General features: G+C 40.8%; 1 protein-coding gene across 3 annotated transcripts in view; it reads right to left on the bottom strand.

Moving 5' to 3' along the window:
* The window catches only part of INPP4B (inositol polyphosphate-4-phosphatase type II B), a 2522842-nt gene that overhangs the window by 1017337 nt on the left and 1477517 nt on the right, over positions 1–27988 (bottom strand). For all 3 annotated transcript variants that reach the window (XM_069242568.1, XM_069242569.1, XM_069242570.1), the window contains one exon: positions 15324–15435. In XM_069242568.1, coding sequence (XP_069098669.1) covers positions 15324–15435 — 112 coding nt within the window. The remainder of the gene's footprint in view (positions 1–15323; positions 15436–27988) is intronic.

The raw sequence follows: 27988 nt of genomic DNA, 5'->3' as shown, positions 1-27988 counted from the left end.
GGCACATTAGTAACATCGCAGATATTGTTTAAGACTCTGATTAGTTTGTTCTCTTTACTCGCTGTACTGAGGGTGGTAACCAGAAGAAAGAGCTTCTCAACTAGCTGAGAATTTGCAAATAGTCTTCTAAAAGTGTTAAAGATTTTGGGTTCTTCTGTTTGAAATTAAGTACGGTACATGGTAAGCCTTGAAGGTGAAAAATATATGTTGGAAACCACTGAGCCATTTCTTGAACTGTAGATAAGTTGGGCAAAGTGGGACATATTAGCCATCTTTGAAAAAGTATCAACTGTAACCATAGTGACCAAATATCCTTTTGAGGGCATCTGTAGAGATTGCTTTGGGTGATTCTGGTAATGGCTGCAAGAATCCAAAAGTTTTGGAACATAATAATTTGTCCTAAGAACAGATGGGGCAAGAGATAACATATCTATGAACATTAAAATTAACTGTAGGCCACCACAATTAAAGCAGAAAATGATTGAACATGAGCTTAACTCCTCTGCGACAAGACATGGTTGAATAATGCAGCACACCCAACTTCCCCCCTTTGTTAAGAATAAAGGTACATTGTTGAAATAAAAATCATTACATTGTGAGGGGAGTCTAAAGCTGAAGATCCCCTAACTCCTTAGGGTGCATTTGTTCTTGTGCCTTTTTTACTTCCTCTAAGAAAGACTGTACAGTAAGAGCCACGAATGAGAAAGGATAATAATGTGGTGGTAAGCAAGTGATGATTTTGGCTAATGATGAGAAAATGCACCAGCCAAAATATTCTTTAAACCAGTAACTGTTCTTACATTGAAGGATGCGTAGACATTATTATTTCCTGTGGTCAGTTTAGATTTTCAAACGGTTCCTTTGTGCCCATCAACAGATATCTCCGTCAGTACAAGCCATGCTGAATGTTAGTAACCCTCTCTAAAACATTTTAGTAGATTTCACGTTCCACAAAACAAGAGACAGATAGAAAATAGGACAGCCTTGTCTATCATTTTCCTGAAGGGGTAATAAGACAGTTCTTACTGCTCTTTTGAAAGCACCAGTCTGTATGATAAACCTTTTATAGGTGTCAAGATGGCACAAGAATGGAGCTTGATTGACCATTCTTTTGAACCAATTACATGCTTTTTCAGCTTGAGAATCTCAACGAAAACCTCCTTTTATGCTTTCTTTCATTTTTTTTCAATACTTCTTTATTAAGGTTTTGTAAAGTATCAAGTCCAAGCGGATCAATATGCATAGTGCTAACATGATATGAACATCCAACACAGATACAGGCTTAAAACCATAAAGCAGGAATTCTGCAACCACACTCTAGTACCAATTCAGTTATAATGTTTTGTCTAATTGAATTCCTCAACTGAGGCTGGACTAAACTAATCTCCTACCTGGGGTTTAAAAGGCCTTTCTCAGGGTGAGCCTTGCAGGTTGTTTCTGCTTCCCACCCTTTTCTCAATCCATTCCCCCAACAACCCCACCCAAACCAGCCCAACCTTCTTGCATTAACTAGGGCTCTGGCCTAGTTCTTCAAGGTTTGGCTTTTCCACTCAGTGGTGCCTGAACTTATTTCAGCGCACCAACACTTGAGCAGGAAAGTCCAGGTGGTTGTAACCCCACACAATCCCACGTAACATACTCATCGGTGTGATATCCATGCTTTCTCGGTAATCAACAGTCTAGTAAAGGGTTGAGGGATGCAGTGTTAATTTAAACCCAACTTCATTCTTTAGAACATCACACTTAAGTACTGCCCTAAAAAAAGACACTATATACTAAAAAGTGTTTATTTCGAAAGACTCATACTGTTCCGTTGTACATGAGTAATAACTACACAGAATATAATTTAAATGTAAACTGTATTAATGCAAGTCACAAAGAGCAATGATAATATTGACATTTCTAACATGATTGGAATGGCCTTGTCAGCGTAACCTCCTAAAGACTACTTCTATGCTCTATTCTAAGAGAGCATGGAGTAGCTAACTTGACTCTAGAGTTTCTTGGGATTCATCACACTACATATCTGTTCACAGCAGAGAAGCTGTGATTATCAGACTTTGGTTGGGAGAGAGTGTTCCCTCGAAAGAAAAACACACATCAGCTGGGCTCAACAACTATCCTAATATTAGCTTAGTATCAGCTCTCGGGATAGCAATGGATGCTGTAGCAGTGCAGCAGTCTGGGAAGACCACTTTGTGAAAACCTGGTGCGAAGACCTCTCTGAATTGGTGGTCACTTTAGGTGTTTTTTTAAGGTTGACAATGACCTTCACTCTACACTGGGGACTTTCAAGTTAGTATAAAACAAATTTGGTATGAAAAAGTATGGTGAAAATATGTTAATTTAGATTACATATTTATGTTTCAAATTCACTGTCCGTCCTTGAAATACAGATATCGGGGATTTGTAGCAGATTTATGTCACCTTACGTGTTTATCAAAGTCATTGTTTGGATTATTTGACATTTTCACAAGTTCTGCAAAAGATATTTATATGAGGCAAATGGGCCAAAGGCAGACAGGTTAACTTAACATGCTCCAAATGGAGTTTGGCTGAGGAGTCTTCATGACAGCCTAATCGTTCTCTGCATGTAGATCACTCTCCAAGCATTGCTCAACCACAAATGTGGGTGGAGCATGAGTAGTTCCACACTTCTAGTTACATCATAATGTCCATTTATTAAAACCTCCACTTAATAAAAGATTGTTTACCTTTTTTGAGGCATGGGTGGTGTCACTAGTTAAGTTTGCAAAATCCTTAAGAACTCAGAGATTACAATTTGTAAAGCTTAATAAATGATGGGGTTCTTTGACATTGCTGGGCGAGGGCTTTAAAAAAAATTGGTAGACATAGCTGCCCTATATTCTATATGTCCCAGGTTTTCTCCAAAAGCGAAATATATTATTATGTTATGATCTTTGGGTGGCTACTATTGTTCAGTTCTTCCCTGAGTTGAGAGGACAGGAAATTGTCCTTTGACAGGCAGAGTCATCAAATTCAGAAAAATAACGCGTATTGGACTTTGGAGGTATGATGAGAGTCAACACTGGTCTAATCCAGACCAATTGGGTGACACCAATATTACCAGTACCATTTTAGGGCTACAGCATGTTTATTGTGGCAATGCATACCAGTATAATAGTGCACAGAGTACTAATACCAGCAATATTAGGGACAGAAAAGAGTGAAAAATCTGGGTTGACGATGCAGAAAAGGTGAATTTGCTACAGCAACCATCTTGAAAAAGAATACATTTAAGGCTAGCCAATCCTACTTCTGTAGGAAAATATAATTTCTTCAAGTGGGTAGCTGAAGTAGAAACCTTTTTTCAACATCTTTTCTTGCCTTCATGTCTATAACAGGATAACCTGTTTAATGGATAGTATTTTTGAAGTATGTGCCAGTAAGCCTCCCCCATTCATAGAAATAGTTGGTAATATACAATCTCCCCCTTCAAGTATTTTTTAGGCATATGCCATGGGGCAAATTTTAAAGGCAGTCATGCCACTAGAATATGTTAACTATTGGTTCGGCATTCAGGTTTGAGAACTCTCAGCTTCACCCAAGGCATAAGCACCTGCCCCTGAGGACCTCTGAAATATTGCCCGTACCAAAGTCTCACCATTCTCAAAAACCCATATACATGGGTAAAAAAGAGTAAGCAATACTCATTGGAACCTAATGGCTCTGTAATTAACTTCTGATGAGGAATCTTTAATAACTTAAAACAGTGTTGCTCACATTTTTCTCTTGAGAGAACTTTAGACTTCTTAACTCAAGGATACACAGAATATTTATGGTACAATCAACAGGGGGAATGTAAAAAAAAAATATTCCTGATTAGCAAGCTCCTTTCTTTGTGGGTGGAGGGGAAGAGATGGGATTGGAAAACAAGGACAAAAGCACACAACATGCAAAAAGAAGGATGAAGTGTGCTTTAATACATCCTAAGTGAATGCATGTACTCTCTCAGTCTCTTTTCACTGTAGGATGAGGTATTTCTTAATCTGGGAGAGTAACTCATGACAAGAAATCTTCAACATGGCAGAGGACTTTTAGAATGCGAACGGACTCTCCCATACTCCTGAACTTCACCCATGGCCAGCCTGTTCAGCTCACTACAAAAAGACATTACTTACTTCCCTGTTAATGAAAAAAGCAAGAAACCCAGAGAGAGAAAGAGATGCAAGGATTTGGAATAAAACCACCAAAGTTCTGAAAGCTGTGTTATAGCAGTCCTCTACAGATCTTCTTTTTGATCCCTTGCCTTTGTCTAAAAGATCTCTTTGATCATTGGCAGTGAGCAGAACCAGCAGCTCTGTGGGACTATATTTTTCTCTAGCCGACGTAATATAGTTATCCTAAATAATTACTAGCTGTCTGAGGTTGATATAAAAAATGTAACTCAACATTAGGGTCGTCTCCCCCAAACGTTTTACCTTTTTTCCCACCATTTTTTGCTGAATTTGTTTTTGTTGACCTTAAGACTCTGTGCACTTTACCACTGCTTACGAGGGCTAAAGTACTTGTGCTCTCTCTGTAAAAGATGATTTGATTAGTATGTACCTATTTGACATATTTACTAGGGATTATGAGTAATTTAAAGTGCATTACAAATGTCCAGGGTCTGTAAATGAAATACTACTAGTGGGTCTGCAGCACTGCTTGTGTGACCAACTTCAGCAGCACTTAAAAAACATGTCCCAGGCCTGCCAGTACAGCCTGAATGCAATGTTACATTGCCACATCAGCCTTGCTAAGCCTTTAACTCCCTTTTTATTACATATAGGTCACGCTGCAGTAAGCCCTGGGTACCCTATAGAGCAAGGTGCTATCTAATTAAAAGGCAGGACATATACTTTTAAGTTTTACATTCCAGGTAGCAAAGAAATCAAATTTGTTATTCACTACTGTGAGGCCTAGCACTCTCATAGGATAACATTGGGGATTCCTTATTGCATTTGATAAGTTGTGATTACTGATTGAGAAGGGGTAGATCTGTAATGTTCAGCACCTATGGGGTTTTAATGCTAAATCCTCTTTAAAGTTGGAGTTATTGTTATAATTTTAAAAGTGCCACTTTTAGAAAGTTGGCAATTTTTCTGCTCTTAGACCTGTGTGCCTACAGCCTGTCTCCAATACACGTCTGGGATGGGTGATAGCTGGGCATTGAGCAATCCCTCTAGGCAGCCACAAACAAAGGGTGCTTCAGTGTGTGACTGATGGGCCATCCACATCCTGATAGGCCACCCTGGGCAAAATGGGAGTGGGGAGCTGGGAACAGCCTCACACTGGCACCTGAATAGGCTGTGTCCTATCCCCACACAAAGGACTGCTTCATCCCCCTGTAGTGAGTCTGGAGCCAGGGCAGTAAGGAAGGATCTCTGTGTACTTCAAAGGCCTTCCTTAAAGTCTCCCCCCCTTCAAAGGGACCACTGCGTATGAGAACTGGTCTTCTGACCCTACCAACTCAGTACACTTCGAACCTGTGAATACTCTGCCAGGAAGAAGGGTGCTGTGCTGCTACAAGGTCTGCTACTCTGCTGGACTGCTGCTTTGGAAAAACTGATTTCTTGCTATTCTGACCTGCTGCCCTCCTTGCCTAGGTGATAATGACTAAACCCACATCACTTGAACCCAGAACCAAAGTGACACAAAGCACTTGCTAGCTTGCCTTCTGTTTTCCGAAGTCTCATGTACACAAAAGACTTCCAACTGATCACCTACAGCACCTGGACTCTACCAACTGTGAGTCTTGCCCTGCCAAGTGGTGCCAATCCAGTCCTCGGCCTTTGGAAGTGGCTATAAAGTGCTTCTCCAGGCAAGAATCAAAGCATCAACACCATTGGACCACTCAGAACCGGCATATCTCCATCAATGCCGACTCATTGCTGCTGCAAGGATCAAGTGCAATACATCACTGACTGTGTATCGCCCTCACTTCCACTGCATCTCCAACCTTGTGCAGCTCGGAGCCAACGCATTGCCTCAATCCCAGGGACTGAAGCCGGCGCATGGGCTTCTCTGCTCCTTGCATTTTCTTCGACGACGAGGCAAACAAAGTACCTTTTCATCGGGCCAAGGCTGGTCCCAGTATCCGACCCATGCTCCATCACGGTCGCCTGACTTTTTAGATTTGATACGGTCCAGCATGACTAGAAAGCTATGACTAGAAAGCTATGACTAAAGCACTACCATTCAGCTTATTCTTTGAAAATTTATAACTCAAATCCTACTTATTGAATTTTTCTTCTTTTGGTCTTCTTTTGTTCATTAAATTTAAGCTATATATTTCTAACCAGGTATGGTATCTTTGTGTGTGGTGTTTTTACTGTTTTACTCTTCAAAGTGCTACACAAATACTTAACAAATTGTCTCTTAAGTCAAGCCTGACAGCTATGTGCCAAGCTACCAGGCGGTGAGCACACGTCAATTTAGGGTGTGTGGTGCCTTGGACAGGGAGCATAACTCTGCTAACCAGAAACCCAATTTCTAACAATCATTAATTTAGATCACTGATCCCTGTCTTGAGGCCCTTGGACCCTGGAGGGTATGCAGGGGCATATTTATACTCCGTTTGCGCCGAATTAGCGTAGTTTTTTTCGACGCAAATTCGGCGCAAAACTAACGCCATATTTATACTTTGGCGTTAGACGCGTCTAGCGCCAAAGTATGGGCAAATAGCGTCATTTTTTTGCGTGAACGCCTTCCTTGCGTTAATGAGATGCAAGGAAGGCGTTCCCATCTAAAAAAATGACGGCGACGCAAATGCGTCGTATTTATACTCCCGGGCAAAAATCACGCCCGGGAGTGGTCGGGTCAAAAAACCACGCAATTGCGCTACTTTTTAACGCCTGGGTCAGGGTAGGCGTTAAGGGGCCTGTGGGCTCAAAATTAGCCCACAGGTGCCCTCCCCTGCCCCCAGGGACCCCCCCTGCCACCCTTGCCCACCCCAGGAGGACACCCAAGGATGGAGGGACCCACCCCAGGGACATTCAGGTAAGTTCAGGTAAGTATAATTTTTTTTTTTTTTATATTTTTTTTTGGCATAGGGGGGCCTGATTTGTGCCCCCCTACATGCCACAATGCCCAATGACCATGCCCAGGGGACATAAGTCCCCTGGGCATGGCCATTGGGCAAGGGGGCATGACTCCTGTCTTTACTAAGACAGGAGTCATGTAAATGGCGTCTGGGCGTCGTTTAAAATGGCGCAAATCGGGTTAAGACGATTTTTTAGCGTCAACCTGACTTGCGCCATTTTTAAGACGCCCTAACGCCATTTTACCCAACGCCGGCGCTGCCTGGTGTACGTGGTTTTTTTCCACGCACACCAGGCAGCGCCGGTCTTCTTGCGCCGGCTAACGCCATTCAATAAATACGGCGCCCGCATGGCGCTTCAGAATGGCGTTAGCCGGCGCAAAAGTGTTTTGACGCTAAACTGCGTTAGCGCAGTTTAGCGTCAAAAAGTATAAATACGGGCCGCAGTGTCTACTCAGGGGGCAGTAACTATTTAGAAAATTAAATATTATCAACACATTATTCAAGTACACACACAAAAAAGAATCCAATTTGAAAAATATGCATTTTAAAAAGCTCCGTAAATGTGAAGGAATTTGAAAATGGAGTTAAAAATTAAGTGAGTATCCTTCGCATGATTTACGGGAGTACAGTAAATAGAATTTACAGGCCAGTTGATGGCTTTAAATGAAGCACTGGTATGCACTGACAAAAAAGAGAATGCTTTAGGAGCAAAAAACAGACAAAGTGATGCGCTAGAGTATAGCATATCATTTTGTCTATCAGAAATAAAACTGCACTTTGATAAGCTCCAAACATTTCATTAAAATTTCGAAATGTGGGCATTTTTGTTTGTCAATTAACTACAATGCTTCCTAATTCGTGTATTTGTTTTATATGTTCTCTTTTACTGTATTATTGTGCATTGCTTTGAGTTTAAATTAGATGAATGGCTTAGCCTACAGTCCCCAGTACTGAAAGTTATAAAGATAAAGGGGGTTATTCCAACTTTGGAGGAAGTGGTAATCCGTCCCAAAAGTGACGGTAAAGTGACGGATATACCACCAGCCGTATTACGAGTCCATTATATCCTATGGAACTCGTAATACGGCTGGTGGTAAATCCGTCACATTTGGGACGGATTACCACCTCCTCCAAAGTTGGAATAACCCCCAAAATGTTTAAGTACCACTAATATAGACTTTTCCGGAGGGAAGCAAGACAGTAGCATCCCACGTCACAAAAAGTACATTTCTTACAAGCGAGAATAAACAATCCTGACTAGTTCCAGCATTTTCCAAAACTAGTCAAATATGTAAATGGGAAGAATGGTTGTACTTCTATTGGCCATATAATATGCCACTTACTCATATTTTTACTCCTGATTGACCAGTTTCGCTGTAAGATGTGCAGCAGTGGAACTGAAAAAAAAAGCCTTTTACTTAGAACATATGTTGACTTTCTAAGGCCTGTTGCTGGCATCAGCTCCTAAAAAAAGATTCAACGCTACAGAACCACAAAAAAACACTAAGATACATCATAAGCAGTGGGAATTTCGCTCATTATCTCACAGTGAGGATAGCAAATAGTGATTTTTGTTATGAATGGTGTGGGATCCTTCTGAAATATTTATCTTTTAGTGGAAATGTTCTGCGAAGACCGTGCTGTTGTCATACCTCCACTGGGATAGGTGGCCAACGGAAACCTACGTGACTATGCTTAGGGTTCATGCGTGTCATTTCAATGTATACAAGAGAATCTTGCGTTTTCAACATAAGACAAAAATACCATGGTTCAAAAGTTTTTAAAAAAAATCTCAATAAGATGCTCCAGTCTTAGCGAGCTCCGGTGTGTCTTGGGGTCACCTAAGGTTTTCATAGTTTTGATCTGTAGTACAATTACGCTGTAGGTGAATATGCCAACGTGTTGCCCTCCCTCTACTGGGAAGAGGGGTAAGCAGAAAAAACAGCGATCTGAGCAGCTGTTAAAGCCATGAAAAATAGCTTCGAACAAAAAGCATGCTTCAGGTAATGAGTGAAGGCCATTGCCTCAGACCAGAAAGACAATAAGAAAGTTCTGTCTTCAGCAGGAATGATAGACAGGGAGATCAACTACAAAAGGTTCAGCATGTCAAACGCACTACTGGGACGATTTGTAACATAATCTGTCTGAAATCCTTAAAGAAGATCATTCTCAAATTAGTGTATTCTTTATATGCAGTTGAGTCTACCAATTCCCTGGCCTCCATGTCACTGCTACTGTTATAAATCCGGAGAATTAAAAAATGCAACACACAGTTGGCCAAAAATACCCTGTCTTTATCATCAAAAACAGAATAACAAAGAGAATGTGATATTTGTAGTGGGGGCGAATGCATACCACGCCTGAGATGTAAATGCATGTTTGCACAAATAGTCCATTCAGCGTAAACTAGCATTAGGTCCCATAAAACGCAATAGTAATTTAAATCATCAATTCACTCCCCTGTCCCTTTCTCTTACTACTGCGCACAGCCTCGGCCCAAGACTCTAATCCGGAGTTTAATCTGAAATCGCAAGCACCTCCACATCGCTCCATCATCAGTGCGTGAATGAACAAATAAAGGATTGTGGAGAGAATTTGCCACAGGCCATAAGTGCTCCTCGGCAGTGCTCAGATGGTTCAAGATCTGATACCACGTGGAGGCCACGTGCGCTTTCTCAGGGATACATCACTTAGATTATCTGACAAGCAAAATCATGTGAACAAGATTCATATCTACACGTCAATGCACTGCCGGGGCTGTCCCAAAGTAAATATTGTACAGAGAAATGTCGGTGCTTCAGATCACACAGTACCTCTGTACTAATTGTGCCCTGCTGAGCACGTTCTTGTGTCACCTTCATTTAGTAGCATGGGGGCCTAGGGCCCCCTACACTACACTAGTGACAGAAGCAAACGGTTAGAAATTGCTGCAAAATGCTGACAAGGCAATGCTGCCCGGATTGCCACACATTGCTTTGCCGTGTTAATATCCTTGCAGCTGTATTAATGTGTGTGAGAGAAAAGCTGCTGCTGTTCGTGATCCGTGTGTAAGGGAAGTGTTCTCTGCTGCTGTTTAAACTTTGCCTGGAGTGTTGTGTGGTGCGAAAGTTGCGCATGTTATAGATCAGTTGCGTGTGAATGAGCGTCCATGATGTAGAATATCTCTCCCTCCGTGTGTGAGGGTTTTTGCACTACTCCTGCCAGTTGTCCTGTACCTGCCTTGTGCGTTCTACCTGTGAACTGTCTTGTATTCCTGCTTCAGCACTGTGCCTGCTCTATCGGTGACTCAGGTGTGTACTACGGATGCGCACGCTGCTCCTGTTCTGTGTATAGGGTGGCGATGCTGTGACCGAGTGACGCCTGCGCTGCGGTTGGGGCTCTCCATTCGTAAAGGATGCTCGGACTATAGCGGACAATGCTGTATACGGGTTTTTTTAACAAGAGGAGGTGCCAATGCCACCCCTTGTGCCTTACAATACCCATCTATCCATATAAGGGACGTCTGAAATGTTACTGCCTGTGCTGTGGGTGTTGGACGTCTTAGAGGCGTGGGCTACGGCTGTTTGGCCTGCACTGGCAGTACTTTTGCTCACGCTGTCACTACCGTCTGGGTTTGATTTAAGGGTGCGCAGCTGCCTCAACTTCATGGCGTGTAGGTGTGTTGACAGTAAAACAAAAAGTGGGTACTGCTGTTTTCAACGCTGTATCCGTTCTGTGTGCGAGAGGACCAGTACCTCTGCCCATGTCGTATCAGTTCTTTACGCGAAGAAATCTTGAGTTGCTGCTTCCCAATCGTGCTTGATTTGTGTTTGAGGGAAGGTTGCAAATGTTTCCTTGCCATGCCTACTCTCCGTGTTAGTTTTGCTTGAGACAGTACTTACTATACTAGAGAGACACTATTGGATTTTGCAAGGCTTGTTCCCTTGTGTTTATGTTATTCTTTTGAAGATGTTACAAGGAGCTTTGATCTCAAGGGCAATGTCTGCCTGAGAGGGAAATTTATTGGATAATCAATGTCTCTTCTGAGCTTGACAACTCCCTGCTGCCATAAATGGGTCAGACACAATGTGTGAAGAACAGTAAATTGTGCATCATCTCAGAAGAGAAGCAGATGTTTTAAGTTTTGATTTGTGACGAAGGCTACAGCTTTACTTTACAGGGTGCTTAAGCTTTTTACATCGTCCATACCTGTAATTTTATGTGAACATTTATCACACTTATAGTACTGTAACAGAAGGGCTCAGTAACAGTGATATGCCTTACCCACACCAAACAATGAAAACATGGAATCCTAGAAAGCCAACCACCCCACACCAAACAAGACCGAAATAAACTAAAGAGATATCCTGACATTTACATACATTCATACATTAACACACAAACATTGAAAATCTCATACACTACCAGGCACATTAACAAGTACACATACAGTACATCATATATTTACACTACTTTACATCTACTCATGCAACACAGAAACATAAGCTATACATACACAACACACACAGCTTTATATATATATATATATATATATATATATATATGCAAAAAACAAAGGAGAACTCTGGAAAGTTCCCAATTTTAGGTGGAGAGCTGCTCTAGTAAGGAGCACCCTGCAACACCAGCAACACTCTAGATTTGCTCACCTCAAATGTCTGCTTATCTAGAAAAGTTTTTAAGCATAGGATCAGCACAGTGCTATCCTCGCCGAGCTAGATAGTGACAAAGTCTTTTGCCATTTGTACAGCAAAATCTTTAAGCACAGGATTGACACAGTGTCATCCTCGCCGAGCTGTAAAATGACAAAAGCCATTTACCACTCCAGGCACAGTATTACAGCTTTGGACTGGTCAAATACCATCCAAGCCAACCTGGAATGAGTAAAGCAACCCCTGACATGTGTTTCGCTCTCATTAGAGCTCTTCAGAGAGGTATAGCTTTGTCCAGGCACAAGGGAGCAACAGTATAGGTCAAACCAAGGCCCTTTCAGGGTTAGAGTGACGCATAAATTATGCAAAAAAACAAAGGAGAACTCTGGGAAGTTCCCAATTTTAGGTGGAGAGCTGTTCTAGTAAGGAGCACCCTGCAACACCAGCGACACTCTAGATTTGCTCACCTCAAATGTCTGCTTAACTAGCAAAGTTTTTAAGCATAGGATCAGCACAGTGCTATCCTCGCCGAACTAGATAGTGACAAAGTCTTTTGCCATTTGTACAGCAAAATCTTTAAGCATAGGATTGACACAGTGTCATCCTCGCCGAGCTGTAAAATGACAAAAGCCATTTACCACTCCAGGCACGGAATTACAGCTTTGGACTGGTCAAATACCATCCAAGCCAACCTGGAATGAGTAAAGCAACCCCTGACACATGTTTTGCTCTCATTAGAGCTCTTCAGAGAGGTATAGGGAGCTTGTGTCTGGACAAAGCTATACCTCTCTGAAGAGCTCTAATGAGAGCGAAACATGTGTCAGGGGTTGCTTTACTCATTCCAGGTTGGCTTGGATGGTATTTGACCAGTCCAAAGCTGTAATACTGTGCCTGGAGTGGTAAATGGCTTTTGTAATTTTACAGCTCAGCGAGGATGACACTGTGTCAATCCTATGCTTAAAGATTTTGCTGTACAAATGGCAAAAGACTTTGTCACTATCTAGCTCGGCGAGGATATCACTGTGCTGATCCTATGCTTAAAAACTTTGCTAGATAAGCAGACATTTGACGTGAGCAAATCTAGAGTGTCGCTGGTATTGCAGGGTGCTCCTTACTAGAGCAGCTCTCCACCAAAAATTGGGAACTTCCCAGAGTTCTCCTTTGTTTTTTGCATAATTTATGCGTCACTCTAACCCTGAAAGGGCCTTGGTTTGATATATATAAATATATATACACACACAAACTGGTCCCGTCACAGCGTGCTCACCAGCTGGTACCTGGCTCAGGGATGGACCAATTCCCTACAACTACTTTTCAACAACTGACAAACAAGTCAAATGCGGCACTCCCAGGATATCATGAATCTTCTTCTCTAATGATGTATGAACCAAACACCCGACGAGTTTCGACCAACAAGGTCTAGATCACGGTTCTTGTTGGTCGAAACGCATCGGGTGTCGGGTGTGTGGTTCATACATCATTAAAGAAGAAGATTAATGATATCCTGGGAGTGACGCGTTTGACTTGTTTGTCAATTGTTGAGAAAAAAATGTATATAAATATAAAAAACTTTTCACAACCATTCCATAACCTGTGCTAGGTGGGTGTCAGCACGTGTTTTAATTTTAATCTGAAAAAATACTTTGTACAATGGTGCAACAGGGAAATGTTGCAGCACAAAATTAAGGCTTAAAAGCTTTTTTTTGGATTGCAATCCTCGAGTGCTGCCACATAACATGCAGTGTGGTTTGATATTGCCATCTGAAGGTTCTGGTGACATTTACAAACCACTTGGCTTTCTGCAACCCCCTAAACACAACACTGGACCATACTGCACAGTTACTCATTGTAATAAAAATTGTAAAATTAACATAGATTCGGACTTTAAGGATTACAGTGCAAAGGTCAAATCCCATTTTCTGACCATAGGAGAGCACCATATTCTGGACCTTTTGGATCCTCATGCTCCTGTACGAGGGCTGATTACACTGTGAGCCCATGCAATGAGACTCTGCCCTAGGTTTGCTGAATTACATATTTTAATATATTGAGCATGCAAAAGTACAGCATGACATTAACCACATTTGCAGATGAGTATAGTGCAATACTTTATTTACCACCAATGCTGAGGGCGGAAGAGCCAGCATGACTCGCACCACGTCCTCTAAAATGATGCTACCTACATCCTGGATGGGAAGTATACTAATTTTAAATACACGAAAAGACTAGATGGAACCCTAAGGGGTAAGTACAGGCTCACATCACTACTAGAAGCATACAGCAAGGTTTTGCATAAGTGATCCTGAATGAACTGGAACATCATATCCGCGAGTGTAGGTTGATTCCCTTTAATCAAACTGGATTCAGAAAAGGCGCATGAACCCAGGACAATGTCATGCATGTTTAAATCATGGCCAAGTCAGTTGCATTAAAGGAAAACAATTAGATACAAAGTTGATCTGTAGATTATATTGATGCCTTTGACAGAGCGGCCAGGGAGATACTATGGCAGAAGACTCACAAGCTGGGGATTGAGAATCTCCTAATTGTTTTAATTAAAAGGCTTCACCAATATACCACGGCTCAAGCTAACAAAGCAGTATCATTACACCCAAACTGGATACCTTTAATGGCTTCAAACAAGGGTTACCTTGGCCACGCATTCTTTTCAATTTATATACTGCTCATATAGTCACCAATTTTTCTAAAGTTAAGTGTTATCTGCCTCATTAAAGTAATAATCCAGTTTTCGTTTTAGTCTACGCCAGTTAACTAATTGTTGCGTAACAAACTCCAAACAGCCTTCAAAGGCACTCGTGGATATAACTTGCATGAATACATCAAACGAATAGGTCACCAAAACTGTTGTCAATGAGGGCAGCAGGTGTTCAGATAGAAGTTGAGTGCAGTTTAAGTATCCCATCATAGTGGCCATTGTTGACATGTTTCGCCCCGACACAGGCTTTCTAATTGTCAACAAGGCAGTGAGAAGAAACACATCACCAATGGCCGCCTGTTTGCTACAGGTTACAAGAATAATAAAAAATTCTTTTTTCAAGGTGATTCATAAAGGATGCCCCTTCATTTGTTCCGTGAGGATTGTTACTTTAAAAACAGCATGCACATACACACACACTCCTTTCCTTTTTCAGCACTTACATAAACAAACACGTACAAACACTATCCCCTTCTAACACCACCACACATACTCGTACGCCTTGAGGACTAAATTCTCTCACACATAAGCATCCCACATATCCATTACCCCTTATTCTCAAAAGGACTTAGTTCCCCTTGACACATAGCAATATCAAACACACTCTACACAAACCGTTCAAACGCTCACGCCAATACTTATATTTGCTTCACTGAAATGTCAACTCATATACACATACCAATGACACTTATGGGGATGGACTCACACAGTCAAGAATTGAATGTATGCACAAGCATACCAACAAATACACGCAGGCACCCTGCAAAAGCACGACGACACATACTACAATGCAAAGATGATTTCCCAAATCGCTTTCTAAATAACGAGACTGTAAACGTCGCCGTGGTGATAACAGAAATGACACATGGCAACACAGAACATTTCTAACGTAATTTGTGCTAGGGGTTCCCACCTTCTGCCCTTCCACGTCTGCTGTTATGTGGCAGGTATCTCCATCTTCCGCCTCGCCCATCTTCACAAGGCTGACCTCGATAGCGCCAACTGTCTTTCCACCATTTAGAGTTCTGCATTCACAAAAGAAAAAAGGAAGATTTATTTTTTTGCCACCTATCTACAAAATAAAATATTCAAATCAAGATGTCTGCTTTATAATTTATAGTACACTTTAGACTTCAGTAAGCAGTGGGGTAAATGCAACACCCTCACTATAGGAACAAACATATCTGTTATGAGTAATTATGAATGTAGTTACAATCCACGCAGCCACATTTGATCAGTCCTAAAAATTAACACTCAATAAATGAGGTAAATATCCGGAGCACCTTAAGACTTTTATCAATCGCAAAAATACCATGTGGAGCTAGGCGTGTGTGCATATCCTGATGACGGAAGCCCTCTCTACCAACGTCCGTCGTAAGGATGGAGTGAACTCCTGTAGGGAATACGGTAGCAGCGAGATGCACGAGCGAGACACTTGCTCATCTCAAGAGACGTATGTGAACTGTAATGGTCGTTTGGACCGTATCAATTCTCCATTCAGTGCTGTCGAGGATTCTTCTAGAGCGGTGCATCTAAGCAGAGAAAAACTCGATACCAACATGCGCAAACACTCACAAAGCCAAGTCCTCACCCAAGCGTCATAAATCGTATTTACTGCAGGAACTGCAAAGACAGCATATGCAAATACGTGAACACGTGTGGCATGGTAAACAAATATGTATTTTAAAAGATGCAGCCCAAAGTACATACCTTTTAGAGGAAGAATCAAAGGATCTTGTGAGATCGTTTTTATGTGCCCAGGTTTGTAAAACACTCCTCTCGGAGCGCAGTCAATGCCCTATTTATTTTACAGTCCCATTAGTCATTGCTAAACAAGAAAACAAACCCAGTTCTGCAAAACCTTGCAGCTACTGCTGACTATCAGACATAAAAGGCATCGTGCTAATGTAGCCTGAAGTCAACCGAACTAATGTCTGAAACCCTGCAGATAGTCTGAAAATGGATGAGCACTGCCCCAGGTAAAAAAAAAATGCTGTTCCATAAATAGCGCCAGCCTTCTTTCTCAAAATGTTTGCACTAGGCAGCTGCTTCTACTAATGCACGACCTTTACACCCGGCAGCAATGAACAAGTTTCATAACCTGAAAACTTACTTCAAATTCACAGTTGGCTACCCTTCGATCTCACACTGGCACGCTTAGCATGCATTTTGAGGTTGGCCATACAGAGGGCTTGGAATGAAAATGCAGTTCCGGCGAAAAGAAATTCAAACTCCCTATTTCCTGGACCTCGCCTTCCCGAAGCTCCGAACTGGTGTGGCAAATTTCCGACCAGAAAGGCACTCCCTTGCGGCGTAGAAGGCGGCGCCAATATACTGAGCAGGTGAGCTGCTAAGGAAAAGCTGTAAATTATCTTTCGTTTACATTGCAATACCATATGAACAACTGGAACAGCGAGTCTAGTAAAGGTGGATAGTGTAACCTATATTTCTGTCACCAACAGAGGTGTAACTTACGACCTTCTAATGGGAGTGGGTTATATGCTTATTAACAAAACGCATACACACGCTGGAGCAACATAACCCTTACAAAAAAAAACGATGTAAATGAATGGTAATCGCGAAAAAGCTCACTTGCACCGTTTTTCTTGGCCCTGTGTGTGTTTGACGCTTGAAGAGAGAAGACGTTGTAATATTAACTTCTTAATTCTTTCCCTCACTTTCCTCTTGAGAACTGTAGCAACTGGCCACCCACATTACGTTTTCTGCATCACCCACACCTGCATTTTCAGGGTAACTTAGGTTTGCTCAGACGGTGTTTACACGTTTTTGTGCATTCCCGCTCAACTGGAATGGAATTCTTTAAGGTCAAGAAAGCATTTGCAAAGGCAGTTGTCCTGTTACTAGATGCAGGCGTTTTGACTTTATCAATGCTTGTTTTACTTCATCATGGCTTTTTGTAAAACGTTGTTGAGGGAGCTGCAGGGCCCTCACCAGTGTAAAAAAAAAAAAACACAAAAAAACTAAATATTTGACTAAAAGCAAAACTCTTTATTTCAGTGACAAAAATGACCCAGTGCCATAGTAGTCCCTTGAACTGAACAGGACTACTTTGTGTGGATATACTCCTTGTGAATAGGTGGAGTGACCTCACTCACAGGGGTAGCCAAAGGGGGAAGTGAGCTGATCAATTGCCCTTTGCTGTAGTGGGGCAAAGAAAAAGTAAATGACAGAACAAACTAATAAATGAATTGGCCAAACTAGAAAACCCCTTTAAATAAGCCTTATGTATATATATATATCTAAACATATATATATATATATATATGCATATATATATATATATATATATGCATATATATATATATATATATACATATACATATACAAGCGCACACACACACAAAAAACTGCAACTTTGCTAATTATTTTAGCCAACAATGTGGCAGGCCACGCGAGGTATGACTCCCCCTCTATTTCCAAAATGTTACTTCTTCTCAGAGTTCCTTCTCCAAGGTTCCATCACAAGGAACAGTCGTGGCCACAGCGTCTTTGCTCAGGTGAAGCTTTTATTGATCAACGGCAAGAAGAAATCCCAATGCATTTCGGAGACAGAGTCTCCTTGACCATAGGTCTACAATCTATCCTGCAACATGTGTTTTTAAATCCTCCATAATGCTCACAGTGTTCAACATACAAAAAAAAACTGAGACATTGGACTCTTAAGACTACATACCCTGGCTTAAACGTGTCGGCCATTTATAAACCGTAATTCATATAAGATTAATACTGCTATTCATCATATATTCATCAACAAACCTTTTATGCAATCAATGAACATTGCGTTGTAAGCACCATTTTCCATACCAGTACAAATGTATATGAATTTAAAGTCTCTCCTTTGTGAATATCCCTTTGCTTTTCAATGATCTCTGACTCTTTCGTTGCCATCATTCATTGATATCACTCGCATTTCAATGTATTCCTGTCTAGCAATATAAACATGAGCAGAGACACCCTTCAGCCATCCTTTAAGCACATTATACATAGTTTCAAAACATTTTCTGATTTTGCCTACAATAACTAATCATATTTTCGGTTGTATCATATCCAGCTTGCGCTATAAATTTCAAAATAATCATCAAAGGAATATATTTTGCTTGGTTGTAGTTCAAAGTATGTACCATCTTTTGCTCAGTTGTAGTTCAAAGTATGTACCATTGCAATGTTTACAATGATATTTAACACACAATCAAACCCAAGTGGGCAAAGTATATACAATCGCAATGTTTCCAATAATACTAAACATACAATCAAGCCCTAAGGGGTAAATGGTCAAACACAGTAATTCCGTGCTGAATATTCCTCTGCTGCCTAACACGTAAAAAATATAGAAAAACAGGAAAACATTTGATTCCAGTGAGGTGGCCTGCTATTGATATTTATAAAAAGGATACAATTGCTCTTTTGCTTGAATGGCAGCCTTCTATCAGGGTTTGACACATAACCATATTTACTGGTATCAGAAAGCGTCTGTCTGTCTTTCAGTTGAGTTCTAAAAAATTGTGCAACCAATTTCAAAGTTAAAACTACTACAACCAACTGAATACACGTTACTCAGGACTGAAAATAGGCGAAAAAGGCACATTAAAAATTCACAGTCATGTAAACCCCCCAAAAATCCTATTCCCAGGGGTACTAGATATCCCAAATGTACTGCTAACTCATCATCCAAATTTAATCCTGTCAGGTGCAGTGTATTAAAGCCAATCATTATTTTAGACTCCAATTTCTGTAATTCAATGACTGCGAATTATTAATGTGCCTTTTTCACTTGTTTTCAATCTTGAGTAACAAGAACTAAGTTTGTTGTAGTAGTTTTAACTTTGGAATTGGCTTCACTCCTTTTTAGAACTCAACGGATGGACATACACTTTCTGATATCAGCAAGCATGGTTTTGTGTCAAACCCCGATAGAAGGCTGACAGTCGAGCTAAAGAGCTATTGTATCCTTTTCATGAATAAGAACAGCAGGCCACCTTCCTGGGGTAAATTTTTCCTATTTATTTTTCTATATATTTTTTTCTAGATGTGTGTTTAGTATCATTGGAAACATTGTGATAGTATATACATTGCCCACTTGAGATTGACTGTGTGTTAAATATCCTTGTAAGCACTGCAGTGGTACATAGTTTGATCTCAGCTGAGCAGAAGATGGTACATACTTTGAACTACAGCTGAGCAAAATATATTCCCTTGATTATTATTTTGACATTTGTAACACACGATGGATATGATACAACCATATATACGATTGGTTATTATAGGCAAACTCAGAAAAAGTTTTGAATTTGTGTGTGTTGTGCTTAAAGAGTGGCTGAACGGTATCTCTGCTCATGCTTTTATTGTTAGACAGGACTATATTGAAATGCGGATGATATCAATGAATAATGGCAACGAGAGTCAGAGATTATCGGAAGTCCGCTATCTATGTTTATATCAAAGATTAGCAAGGGGATATTCACAAAGGAGAGACTTTAAAATCATGTATATTTGTAATGGTAGGAAAATGGTGCTTAAAACCCAATGTTGACTGATTTCATACAAGGTATGTTAATGAATAATTGGCGAATAGCAGTACTAATCTTGTATTAATAACAGTTCATAAATGTCCGACATGATTAAGCCACGGTATATAGTCTTAAGAGTCCAAAGTCAGTTTTTTATGTTGAACAGTGTGAGCGTTATGGGGTATTTAAAAATACACATTGCACAATAGTTTGTATACCTGCGATCAAGGAGACACTGCCTCCAAAATGCATTGGAAGTTCTTCATGCAGTTGATAAATAAATGCTTCACATGAGCAAAGATATTGTGGCCACGTGTGTTCCTTGTGAGGGGACCTTGAAGAAGGAACTCTGAGCAGGAGTAGCATTTTGTAAATATGCATATACATTTAAATTTATATATATTTTCTCTCACTGAAAAAAACCCAAAGGTTATAGGCATCCTATAGTTAGGTTCAGATTTTACACACACAAAACCATAGAAATTCACCAGTTATAGTTATCTCAAATAACTGTAACTCGCACCCTCACATAACTATAACTCGTGCCTCCCACTATGCACAGTTTTCTCGTTAATAATTTCACTGCAAATGTTGCAGTGATATTACCAATGATGTCATAGAAGATGTCATGGCTGATGTAATATTTCGGGTAATTAGCAGTGTATGGCAAGGGCGCGAGTTGTAGTTACCTTAGGGCACAAGTTATAGTTACTTGAGATAACTATAACTACTGAATTTATATGTTTTTTTGTGCGTAAGATTTGAACATAACTATCATAACTATAACATCACTGTAACCTTTGTTTTTTTCAATACATTTCTACAGTTTTTTACTGCTATTTCCTGACTATAACTTCACTGTAACCTTTGGGTTTTTCAGTGAATTTGTAGTTTTTTTTTGTAATGTAATGTAATATGTAATTACCATACATTATTTCAACCACCACCACACACAGCCAACCCCATGCTGCATAAGGTCTTTGTGCGCAGTGGGGACTTGGCTACGAGGCCTGGACTTCAACCAAGCCCTGTGGCTAACCCCCCCATGCAACCGACCCCACACTGCACACAGCCTTTGGTGTAATTCCATTCAGGTGTAGTCATGTACAAAATCTCTGTGGGGAATTGCATGAAGAGAACGCATTTCACCCCCACTTTTTACTTGGCCCCCACTTGACAAAGCATACCAAAATACACCCGATAGCAGCTGAACTGACTTGCACATTAGTTTTGACAAGTTTGTGAATATTTGTCAAACAGCGCCAAACGTATTAGCAAAACAAAAATGCCTTTCCTATATATATATATATATATATACACATATGTATGTATGTATGTATGTATATATATATATATATATATATATATATAGAGAGAGAGAGAGAGAGAGAGATATAGATATGATTTTATATATTTAATCTCAGTAAAACCAAAAGGCCTTATCTAATGGCAGACATAATAAAAATGAATTAATAAAGGAACCAAGTGGGGTTCCATCACATGTGCACAAAACTTGCCTGGCCACCTCCATGACACACTCTTGTGGGGAAGGATCTTTGGTGCAACAAACTTAAAAATGAAGACTGTTTAATCGAATCATGAGTGATTAGATTACTCAGTTGTAGATCTCATGCATTTGCACCTTTTTCAGGCTAAGTAAATAATGTCTAGATGACTCATAATGTGTAAGTATTCTGAATCAAGGCCCTCATTTCAACCCTGCCGGATGGTGTTAATTTGGCGGTAGCACCGCCAACAGTCTGGCGGTAAATACTGCCAAATTATGACATTGGCGGCTTGGCACATGCCAGACCGCCAATGCACCACACCGTCTACCACGGTGGTAACGACCACCAGGCTGGAGACAACGGTCTCCAGCCCAGTGGCCATCACTAGTCCGCCTGCGGGATAATGACCCCGCATACCGCCATGGTTTTTGTGGTTTTTGTACCGCCACGAAAACCATAGCAGTAGGCACTATCAGTGCCAGGGAATTCCTTCCCTGGCACTGATAGGGGTCTCCTCCGCCCCCTCCCCCATCCCCAGAGTCCTCCCCCAACAGCCACAACCCCCCTACCACCCCTCACAGGTGATAGGCCACCTCCCCTCCCCCCTGAACTCCATGGGTCCCCCCAGACATACCCTCCACCCCCCCACTCCTGCATGCACACACCACTCACACTCATACACGCACCATACACGCATACACAGTACATACCCCGACACACATCACACCCCCGCATACATACACGCACTCACACACCCCCTCTAAACACTCATAGTCACAACCCCATTCACGCACATACTATACAACACCCCCCCCTCCCCTGTCGGACGATCATCTTACCTGTCTCGGTGGTCGTCCGGGTGGGAACGGGTTCCATGGGTCCTGCTCTGCTGCCAGCACCCTGTCATCTGAACACCGCCATGCCGAATACTGAAACGTAATTTGGTGGGCGGTGTTCTGATGACGTAGCAGTAATGGAGGAGCAACCTCCACTGCACCGCCGACCGCCAGTATGGCTTCTGGCGGCTCTCCGCCCAATATATGGCAGAGGGTCACCAGCAGTCATATATGGTTGGCGGAAGACCGCCTACACTGGCGGTCTTCGGTCTGGCGGGACCTCGGCGGTCTTCAGAGAAGGCCGCCGAGGTCATAATGAGGGCCCAAGTCTTTTATGTTTACCAGTATATGAGAGCTACTCTTGTATTCTCACATTTCATTGTGCCATCCAAGGCAAGTTATTTTGCACAATACTTAGCTTACAGCAGAAAATACATTTTGTGGATTCATATGAATGCAAAATCTGAACAATAGAATGTTTTTGTTTGCAGGACATGTGAGTAGATAACAAAATGGGTAAAACATGACTCAGGAAGCAGACATAGGAATCAGCAGCGCCTAATAATAATGAGGAGGTGTGTGCAAACAGTGTGGAAAACAATACATAAGCGTTGTAGATATGAGTATATTTTGGCAACTTTTGCTTAAAGATTCCATATGACATATGCATATGTGATAGAAAGAATATTAGCTAAGAACATATTTGCTTTGATTTTTCAAAATGTAGTACTGAAATTAGTATGGGCCTCACCTTTTTATAGAAAACAGCTGCATCAACACCCAAGCTCAAGGAGCCCTGTCCAATTAAGTCAAGCAAACCTTATCCGTCCACTTGCCAGCAATTTGCTTTTTTCTGTTCTCTAGTACCCCCACGGCAAATCAGAATTCCTGAATTCTATTTTCCTGCCCTTGAGATCAAGATAAATATTAGTGTGTTCTAGCAGTTCTGTGGCTTACCAGGAACATATTATTCCTGCAATAGAACACAGCCATTCTGGACCAATTCGCTCTCTAGCAATGACAAAACCAATCAGGAACCAGCAACATATTTTATGCTCAAAATTAGGTACAGGATAAATACAAGTGCACCCCATCACCACACAAATCATTCTGGGCACACCATTCTGGTTTGCATGGCCTTTAGCAACAGTAAAACAACAATCAGTACCCGGAATCTTTGTTTCCTGCCTGCAGCGACCCTTCAAGTTTTGATTGTATGAGTGCTTTGATGTCACAAATGAAGGGTGATGAGAGTAGTATGCTTTCTGTGCCTTCCAATCATAGTTCAAAGGTAATCTAAAATAAATTGAACATATCTGTGCATGCCACAAGGATGCACAAAAATAATTTGACTGTCTGAACTTGTAAGGTCATTTACTGTAAAAAGAGAGACAATCCATTACGATTATCTTCAAATAATTCATCTTATTCTACATGTGCTTTTCCTTCTTAAGAAGTAATAGCCCCTCTGCCCAAACCTTTCTTTTTACATGACTTGCCAAGAGTATATTTCTTGTGCACTTAAAAGGGGATATTCTTACTAATCCATCTGAGAACTGGTGTTGATTACATAATCAACAATATTGGGTGGCATCAAGGATAAATCACACACATCTTATCTATTAAGCCAACAATCTTTCAATCATTGCTAAGATATTATCATATGTCAATATTAATTCCATTCTTCTACTGACCAATTTTTAATGATCTCCTGTATGAAACTGGAGTGTTCACCTCAAATAATATTCAGAATCTATGGCAGGGTGAACCACTAAAGTCACTAAGTAAAACTTTGCTTATCCCTCTGGTAGCTTGGCACAAAGAAGTCTTCTTAAACTTAGAGGCAATCTGTAAAGTATTTATGCTTTACTCAAACAGTAATAAAGTGAAAACATAACAGAAGAAAAAATCCCAACCAATTTATGAAAATGGAGTAAAATGTAATAAATAATACAACACCGGAATGACACAAATCCAATATGTAGTTCCAGAGCAAAGGATTTTAAAATGTTGAATACAAAATAAAACCACAAAGCTCAAAGTGCCAGCTGTGGTTAAGAACAGGCTTATCCTGTTGAAAAGTTTAGTTTCTCACTTAGAAACATTTGTGGATACAAAAAAGAGGCCATCAACAAGTCAATAGCAGGATAAGCTGCAAGCTGGATGCCAAGAGGACTAAATGACATCAGGTTGCAGAAGGGCAGGTTTCTGGTATGATTGTTGACAATGGCAGAAACGTTCGGAACAGGTGAATTCCATACCCAAGAAGGTTTTAATGTTCATCGGATGGTGCTCAGCGTCAATCCCAATGACATCCTCTAGGTTCAGACTAGGAAAGTTTTCTGGAAGTCACTTCTCCTTTAGTGGGGCAATCTAGCAAGATATCAGTGGCTACTACTTTGATGGCAATTCTAGTCTCTATCGGTTCTCCAGGCAGAAAGTTGTCAGAAAGTCCCAATTTTTGAGGTTTGGGAACAGGAGGAGTAAACTCAAACACCAGCCAAAGGTCTAGGGTGTGGGGGGTAGCACTTGTGGGTTAGGACTCACTCAAAAAGAAAGCAGCAACAGGGTCCTGGGCAGGTCCATTTGAAACTGGGCAGTTGCACAGATAGAAGCCTCTGGACGCCTGTCTTCCTATAGCTCAAGCAGGATTCACCTTTGTGGATAAAAAGAGGCCATGAATGAGTCATTAGCAGGACCAGCTGCAAGCTAAATGCCAAGGAGGCTCAATGACAACAGGTTGCTGAAGAGCAGGTTTCTGGTATTATTGTTGACAAATGCAGAAAAGTTCAGAACAGGTGAAGTCCATGCCCAGGAAGGTTTTAATGTTCATCGATGGTGCTTGCGTCAATCCCAATGAAATCACCTAGGTTCAGACTAGGAAGTTGTTCTGGAAGTCAATTTTCTTTTAGTGGGGCAATTTAGCAAGATAAGGCCAACCAGCAATTCAAAGGCTACAACTTTGATGGCAATCCTACCCTCCATTGGTTCTCCAGGCAGAAAGTTGTCAAAAAGTTTCTAAGTCCCAATTTTTGCAGTTTGGGGACAGGGGATGTATACTCAAACTCCAGCCAAAGGTTTAGGATGTGGGTGGCTGCACCTGGGGGTGAAGACTCAGTTCAACAGAGAACAACACAGGGTCCTGGGCAGGTCCAGTTGAAAATGGTCAGCTGGGCAGTTGAAGGGAGAGAGGCCTCTGGAAGCGTGTGTTCCTGTAGCTCACATAGGATTCAGCAAACTGACCGTAGGGTTCATTTCTGGGTTCAAGGCAACAGGTTCAGTCTTCCTTAAGATTTAAAACAACAGGCGATACTTCTTCTGATATTCACAGGGCCAGTGGAGTTCTTAGGAGAGGTCTATGGGGTCTACTTTTATGCCAAGTGGCAGCCTGTGGGTGGAGGGCAGGCTTTTGTTTAATACAAGGACAATATATTTAATATTTGCATGTAAATATATGTGTATGTACATTCCCAATTTAGAATGAAATCATAACTATAATAAATGTATCCACATATTATTTTTGCATTTTTTTAAAAAGTAAATTGGAAAAAAGATAACTGAAAACTGCTCCTGTTAGAAAATTTGAATTGATATTGATAATATTATGAGGTCCCAGTACTAATTTCACGATTCTGGACACTAAGATGTCTTGGTGATAATATGCTGGTATTCCCCTATACAAGTGCAGTTTAGTATCAGTCATAGTGGTAGTCTGGTGTTTGTAGTAGTGATCATAGCAGTAGGTGATTGCCAGTTCAAAACTCCAGCAATGACTGTCTGCAAAGCTTAACTGGATTTTTGCTCTACACGTACAACTATCCGTGATGCCAGGCCTGCTCCTGGCCCTACAGTGATGACCATCCACAATGCTCTCCCTGTTCCTACCGGTGAAGTTGATTCTTCACAGCAGACTTTGAAAAGGTAACATTTTCAGATGGACTAACTTGTGCCTGTATCCTGCCTGCTTTCTGTTGTGGTCTGCTTTGTGCTTTTAGACTTTATACTTAGGGTACGTTTTAAAATTACATATCTCCGGTTCAACTGATTACAATTTTGTCACAATGGTTTCAAGTTGTTCTATTTTTCTAAATTGGTTTGGGGTTTTTCTTGTTTTGTGTTTTCACTTTATTACTGTGTGTGTGCTCCTACGTTAAACATTACCTCTAAGTTAAGCCTGACTGTTTTTGGGCCAAACTACAAGAGGGTTAAGCACAAGATAATTTAGTGACTTTTGTGTTTCACCCTGGCAAAGATTGTGGTTGTTGTTTTAGAAGGTTTCCACCCCCTCAATCAATTACCCAATTTATTACAATGATCTGATACATTTAAATAAGTTTCCGAGCAATACTTTAGGGGCAGAAAGCACCACTAATCACAAACTTGGAATGTACTATATATTTGTTAATTGTGGATCCCAAACCTCATCAGGGTTGGGTACATTTGTTGGTTGAAAATATCTGGCCTGCCTTCTTTCAGGATCATTTGGACAAAGGCTTGGTACGGTTTCGGAGCGTCAGTAGTAATGGAAATTGCGTTGGACGTGAAAGGAATAAAAGACCAAATGGACCTGGACATTAAAAAATGGAACAAACTTAGACTTGGATTAAGAATTTCCCAACTTTCGATCACCACCTTATTCTATATCTAATTAAGATAAGATAGGGCTTTGAAATACTGGTTATTAGCTGCTTTAAAACATTCTAACAAAACATGGGCAATGTTACATTTTGTACTCAAACCACAAGTGCACTTCCCTTTTCTTGTATGGATTGTTTTCCTCACCACAGAGCAGGTATAAAAGGGATTCAGATTTATTCTGAATTTAAAAAAAGGCAAGTTTCTGAATTTGATAGGTAAATGGCAAAGAGGTAAATACAGTTGTCTTTCCAAATATTCCCTTACAAGAAAAGTTTAAGTTTTAGTACCCAAATAGATAAGATCTCCTTTTCTAGAATTTATTGCAAAACATGTAAGACTTTGAATACCCAGAGTATATCTTAGGTTACTTCTTACAATCCGTTTCCTACAAGGGGAAGCAATTTATCACTTAAGAACATGTCCCACCCTGACCCAAAAATGCAGGGTATAACACTAAGTAAATAGAGAGAAGACTGTTAAATCTGTTCCACATCTTATAGCCTGGAGAACTGAAGCATTCAGAAGGCTTAACAAATGTTTCAGTCATTTCCCTTTTAGATAATCCCACTGATATATACCATCCAAACTAAGGTTATCTGCTCCAAATAGAAACTGTTGTTGAATCAATGCAGTGTAGGTGGCTATAACAAACCTTAGGGAGGAACAAACGGAGTTCCTACTCATTTTTCAGCCCTGCCACAGAACACAATGCTGTGGCTTTAATGTTGTCAATATGATCATCCCTATGTAGATTCTTACAGAAAAGCACACTTAGATGTTTGTAAAAAGACACTTCTTCCAATTTTGCGCTGCACCAAACAGCAAGAATTTGGTTTTATCCATAAACATTATCATTTTTGTTGGGTTACAGTATCTGTGGAATTCAGCTAGTTTTCATTGTAAGCCTATTTGTGTCCTATCCGTATTTATGAGATTGTCCATGTGAAGACGACATGGACCACGTGAACTGCCCATCTTCTGACAGAGTTTGTTTTTGATAACACTGACTGAAGACCCTTCTGCAAGCTATTTTTGATTGAGACTTTCTCTGAAAGAGAGCCTTCTGTG

Source organism: Pleurodeles waltl, chromosome 1_2 (assembly GCF_031143425.1).
Source record: "Pleurodeles waltl isolate 20211129_DDA chromosome 1_2, aPleWal1.hap1.20221129, whole genome shotgun sequence".
Lineage (NCBI taxonomy): Eukaryota > Metazoa > Chordata > Amphibia > Caudata > Salamandridae > Pleurodeles > Pleurodeles waltl.
Note: the sequence above shows the minus strand (reverse complement) of the source record. Positions and strands in the feature narration are given on the sequence as shown.